This window comes from Trichoderma aggressivum, assembly GCF_033847375.1.
Source record: "Trichoderma aggressivum f. europaeum strain CBS 100526 chromosome Unknown scaffold_085, whole genome shotgun sequence".
Lineage (NCBI taxonomy): Eukaryota > Fungi > Ascomycota > Sordariomycetes > Hypocreales > Hypocreaceae > Trichoderma > Trichoderma aggressivum.
In genome coordinates, this window is record NW_026946451.1 from 2183 (window position 1) to 7644 (window position 5462).

General features: G+C 54.8%; 3 protein-coding genes across 3 annotated transcripts in view; 1 reads left to right on the plus strand and 2 right to left on the minus strand.

Moving 5' to 3' along the window:
- Positions 1-716, plus strand: part of Triagg1_10762 (uncharacterized protein) — a gene marked incomplete at both ends in the record, with an annotated part of 1602 nt that extends 886 nt beyond the window's left edge. Inside the window, one exon of the mRNA XM_062894869.1 lies at positions 100-716. Within this exon, the coding sequence (XP_062750260.1) occupies positions 100-716 (617 nt within the window). The remainder of the gene's footprint in view (positions 1-99) is intronic.
- A 1601-nt stretch (positions 717-2317) lies between these two features.
- Triagg1_10763 (uncharacterized protein) lies at positions 2318-3911 on the minus strand (the record flags this gene model as incomplete). The annotated part of the gene is made up of 2 exons (XM_062894870.1): positions 2318-2482; positions 2544-3911. The coding sequence occupies 2 exons, from the start codon at positions 3909-3911 to the stop codon at positions 2318-2320; spliced, it is 1533 nt and encodes a 510-aa protein (XP_062750261.1).
- A 335-nt stretch (positions 3912-4246) lies between these two features.
- Positions 4247-4543, minus strand: Triagg1_10764 (uncharacterized protein; the record flags this gene model as incomplete). The annotated part of the gene is made up of 1 exon (XM_062894871.1): positions 4247-4543. The coding sequence occupies one exon, from the start codon at positions 4541-4543 to the stop codon at positions 4247-4249; it is 297 nt and encodes a 98-aa protein (XP_062750262.1).
- Positions 4544-5462: the final 919 nt, after the last annotated feature.

The window sequence follows — 5462 nt, forward strand, 5'->3', positions numbered from 1 at the left end:
AAACCCCCCTTGGCCTCCCCCTTTTAACCATGATATTCCCCCCCCCCCCCCCCCCCCCCCCTTCCCAAGTTATACACACAACTAACACTCTCTCTCAAGACTGGAACACGCCCAAACACCTCGCCAAATTCGTCTGGGACCACCACCCCGACGGCTCCACCACCATCCAAATCTTCCCCCACGACGATCCCCTCAACCTCGACGAGTCCCAGCCCTCGCCCCGGCCCTTGTTCGCCACCACCTTCAAGCCCATGACCCTCGTCCCGCGCTTCCCCTTCGCCACCAGCTGGGTCGACCACCTCGGCTTCAACACCACCCTCGTCATGCCGCCCCTGCCCGCCGGCAACGGCTCCTACGGCGAGCTGCCCGCCACCTCCCGCTGGATCAGCCTCGTCACCAAGCAGTACTGCGCCAGCAGCTCCGTCGGCTGGTACGACGTCGCCCAGCCCGCCGGGGGGGAGGCCTGCGGTGGGCACAAGAACTTCCTGCCTTGGCTGGGCAGGTGGCAGGTTGGGCTCAAGATGAAGGACGCCGACTTGACGTTTGAGATTCCGGAGGAGACGTGGGAAAGGGGCGACGTGATCGGAGAGGCCACGACACCGAGGGCGGTTGACGAGACGAACAACTCGACGCCGCAGCGGGAGAATATCGATGCAACGACGTCAAATCCGAGGCAATGGGGTTCCGGCAACTTCCTAAACGACTATTTCAACTAGAAAACCAAGGCAAAAAAAAAAGGAAGGAAAACCTCTTACTACTGTCACTCAAGGGAGGGGAAACAAAAAGAAAGATTCGGCTCGGGGGGGAAAGGGGAGCAGGGAACAGCCTTTTCCAACGATCATAAAAAACAACGACGGCGCAACGACGGGGAATCCAAAGAAACGGAAACAACGGCAAACCGGGGGTAAACTTACTCGTTTTCTTTTTCTTTCCTAATATCATCGGGGACTTTTTGGAAATCCATGGACCTAAAACATTTACAACACACATATACACGACATACAACAACAAAACCCTCCCTCTTTTACACAGTTTTTCATTTCCACAACAAACCACAACCTACACTCACTAATTCCAATCCTTTTTTTTTTTTTTTACAACAATCGAGCAAAAGAGGCGTTTTCGATATAAGAGAGAGTGGTGTCTTTGCTTTTTTCTGCCTTCTTTATTTGATCATTCTTGTATAACCCCCCCTCCCTTTGCTCCTCTCCCTCTCTCTTTTTAATTTCCTTTAATCTTCTACATGTTTTTTTTGCGTGTGTTCCCATTATAGCGATGAGTCGATTGAACCGAATTTCCTTAATACTATATATACACATATATATACCTAGATAGAGCTTTTTATTGTTACACGGCCTGGTACGCGTCATATACGGTTTCAGATTGCAAAATCTCTCTCAATCAAAAATCTCACTATTGCCATCCAAACCCATCTATAAATCCTCAATCATCCTTTTTCGTGTTATGTGCTAAGGACAAGTAGAGCGTAATGTATCGTATTGTGCGTCATAAAATCTACCTATCTAGCATGCCAAAAAAATCCCCATCGCCGCGCAATCTTCTTAACATCATCCGTCCCCCATTCCTCCAAAACGAACAAGAACAGGAAAATAAGAACAAGGTTAATAAAAAGAATATCCCAAGGCCTAACAAACCCCAGCGCCGTTGCAATGATTTCGCCAATCCCATCAGAGCTCCCCCTTGCCATGTCATGCCTGCCCATGCAGCCTTTCTCCCAGGTCTAACCAAAAAGTCGTTTGCTAGCATGCCATACACACACACACACACGGCTTCCCCCTCTTTCTCGCCCTCAATTAAGAAAACGTCTCGTCCATGTAGTCTTGCTGGACGGCTCAAGACATCGTCGGCGTGCTCACCTACTCTCTTCAAGTTCGCTGGTATAATGACCCAAATTTTGTGTCTTTTAGATCAAGAAAAGAAAAAGAAAAAGAAAAAGAAAGACAGAGTGGTGTTTGGTTTGCCTCCAAGAGGCTTTTCTCATCGTTCTGATGGCCGCCCATATAACATCCTCCAGGGATCGCAAGGTAGTTCTGGTCTTGCAGGGTCAGGCTGGCCACAGCCACTCCTTGATAAGAAAACAAACGTATTCCCAATGCGCTCACGCTTTACACGATACTTTGTTGTTGCATTGCAGGGTTTAATTTGAAGCATCGTGTGGCGCCGACTGAGGTCCAGTGACGGTTATGCCCATGTCACCGAGCCCGTCACAAAGATGGATTGTCGTTGCGTCATGCTCCTGGTTCGCCAACTTGGTTCCTATCTGGGCACCACGGATTTCGCTGTGGTCCCCGGGGGTTTACGTGCGACGACTCCGAGGAGCCACCACCTCTCGGGCGTAAAACTCGACCAGCATGGTGGCATATGCCTCCAGCTCTTCCACCGGAATGGCAAGTCGGAAGTCGTTGAGCACTAGGAATTGAAGTTCCAGGTGGTTCAGTTCGGGCAAAGGAAGTCCACCAACCTATCACCCAAAGATTAATACCGCATTGTTACACAAGTCTGCACCAGTCTCTGGCTCTTACCTTTGCGTATCGCGAGTTGGTGTAAAAGACATCGGAGAAGAACTTGCTTGAGCAAGTTACTCCGGCGATGATCAATCGGTGGATGTTGAAGCTGTCCACCACGAAATACGTTGCCGGGGTCGGCAGGCCGAGGGAGCGCTCGGGAACGTGCGTCGCGGCGCTTCTGGCCGCCTCCCGAGCGAATCTGGTCGGGGGGTCCACCATGACCTCGTCGTCGCTATCGTCGTCGTCGGCCAGGTCCTCGTCGCTCTCGTCGGGACTCCTGGAGGCCTCGCCCATCGGGGTGTCGTGCGACGCGACCGAGGCCGACCCTCGCGTCCGCGACGTTGACGATCGCCTGCTGCGCTCGGTGCGAGAAACCATGTCGTTGACCCTCTCCGTCATGCGATCAAAGTAGACCAGCAGGCTCAAGAAGACCTCGTACGTGGTCGGGCAGTACTTGTCGATTCGCGAGAGGTAGCTCAGGATCGTTATAGCCGGAACGTTCTTTCCGTGGAAGGCAAGCACCGAGTGGCTGAGCGGACTCATCTGGGAGCCCCCGTGGGGGTCCGCGGTCTGGTTGGCCTGCTGCTGGTGGGCAACGTTGCGCTGCATGGCATCGTGCTGCAGGTCGTTTGTGGTTGTGATTTTGGTCAGCAGGGCGGCCACCATCTCGATGACGTCTGCAATGGGCATCGCGCTGATCTCGTACTTGGTCTGGTGCAGCGGCGGGTCGTGGAGGATGCCTGAGCGGTCGGCGGCGCCCGCCAGGTCGGCGGCGCCCGCCAGGTCGGCCTGGGCGAGCTGTTCTATGTGAGCAAGGTCCCGGATGTGGATGACATTCTGCTCGGGGGCGGCCGCGGCCTCGGCGTTGGAAACCAGGTACGAGCCGGGCGGGCCAGCTCGCAGCGGATAATCGTCCGAGGCGGGAGAGGGCTGCTGGTTCTGAGGCGCGGCTATGCTAGAGGACGAGGGCTGCTGGTGCAGGCCCGGCGCGGAGACGCTGTCTCCCATCTGTGTTGCCATGGACGGACGATTCGCATCGTCGGCGGCGACAGGGCCGGGGGCAGCTGCTGGGGACGACGACGGCGGCGGCGAGGGGAAACGCGACGCTCCGCCAGAGGCCGCGCGCGATGCGGGCTGTCCTGCCAGCGCCTGGCCCTGCTGCGCCGGCCTGGCTCCTCTGCTGGAGGTGTCTGACGCTGGTGTCTGAGACCGCGGCACGGAGCCAGACAACCGGTGCCGGCTGGACGAACGGTAGGGGGCAGCCGAGTCGTGGGCCTGGCTATCTGAGCGCTGTGGGAGGGAGGACGTCGACGTCGAAGAGCTGGAGATCATGCTGTGGAAGCGCGAGAGGTCAGGGACAAAGTCGCCGATGACGGCTGCCATTGCGTCGTATGGCCGGGGGGGGGGGGAGAGCGAGAGCGCGCGCGCTTGGAGTTGAGGATGGAGATTGATGGATGGAGGAAGATTTGGTTTGGGGGGCGGGCGGAGATGCGGCAGCGACCGGCAGAGGTGGGAAGGAGAGGCACAAGGAAAAGAATATTAAAAAGGGCGACCAACTAGAAGCGCAGGGCAAGTCATTAAAAATTAGCAAAAAGGAGACGTGGGCAGTCGTTAAGGAAGGATTCGAACAAATACAGCTGCGACAAGCGCAGTTGAGGTTGAGGAAGAGGAGAAGAGGAAGAGAGAAGAGAGAAGAGAGAGAAAAGGCAAGTTTGAGTCTAGGCAATGGGGAGGGGAGATGGGCTGGAGGTTTCAATAGGTTCAGGTTCAGCGTTAGGGAGCTCAACAGGCTGCTTTAGCGGCGGCGGGCAGAGAAGAAGCGCTGCTGCAGGGAGCGGGTTAGGGACCACAGTGGTATCGGCAGTGGGGATTGGCGGGCAGCCAGTGAGGAGAATGGTTCGACCACATGCAATTGTCGACGACTCAGCGGGCAGAGCAGCCATGGAGAGGTCGCGACAAAGAGCCGGAGGCGGCGGAAGGGATGGAGGGGGGAACAGCGAGATGACGCTTGTCATCAAGGGGTTTGTTTGCGTGGCTGATGAGGCTGTTTGCTTTGCTTTGTCTTGTTTTTTTTCTTGTTTTTTTTCTTGTTTTTTTTTTTCATTTTGCTGAACATGTTCATCCATGGGTCTCAGCCATCAACATCATCAACATCACCAGCAACAGCAACAGCGGACAGGATCGACCAAACCCCCCCGACATCGCTCCTCCGTCCGGCCGGTGACGATTTGATGCCTTGGGTCCCCAGAAACAACTCATGACATGAATCGAACAGGCAGAGCACAGCAGCCCCTTCCAGCCGGCTTCCTCCACTAACCTCAAGGCGACCCCGATGGCACTCGCCCGGTCCCCGGTGGCGTCGCATCTGTGGCGCCGCCGCTCAGCGACACCTCACAGTGGGTGGCAAATGCCATCAACGGCAATGGAGCTTCTCAACTGTGCTAGGCGGAGATAGGCAGGCATGGGCATGGCATCAGATGCGAGCAAGCAAGCTTTAACTGCTGGCATGTGCCTGAGCTCGGGAAAATCCCCATGCAACTGAATGGTTCATGTTCATGAAAGCGGGGGTCATGCAATGCGCGAGAGAAGGAGGGGCAGAAGCAGGGAGGGCAGGGTAAAAGAGAAAAGAAGAAGAAAGGCAAAAGAGATTGGGGGGAAACAAGAAGAATAGATCAGAATAGTAGAAAGGAAAGACAACTCACAGTCTATGTGGATGGAAGAGAGGTTAGATGGCAAGTTCAAGGGGAAGCTCGCTATTTGATATGATATGGATGATATAATATGTGCGTATGCGTGTGTGTGTGTGTGTATAAGAGATAGCAGATGCAAGTTATCGTATCTTATATATAAAAATAGAGCGAGGTATGAGGGGTTGGGCTCCAACAAAAAAAAAATCACCGTCGACTGATCGGGACACAGCGCAGAGCATAAAAG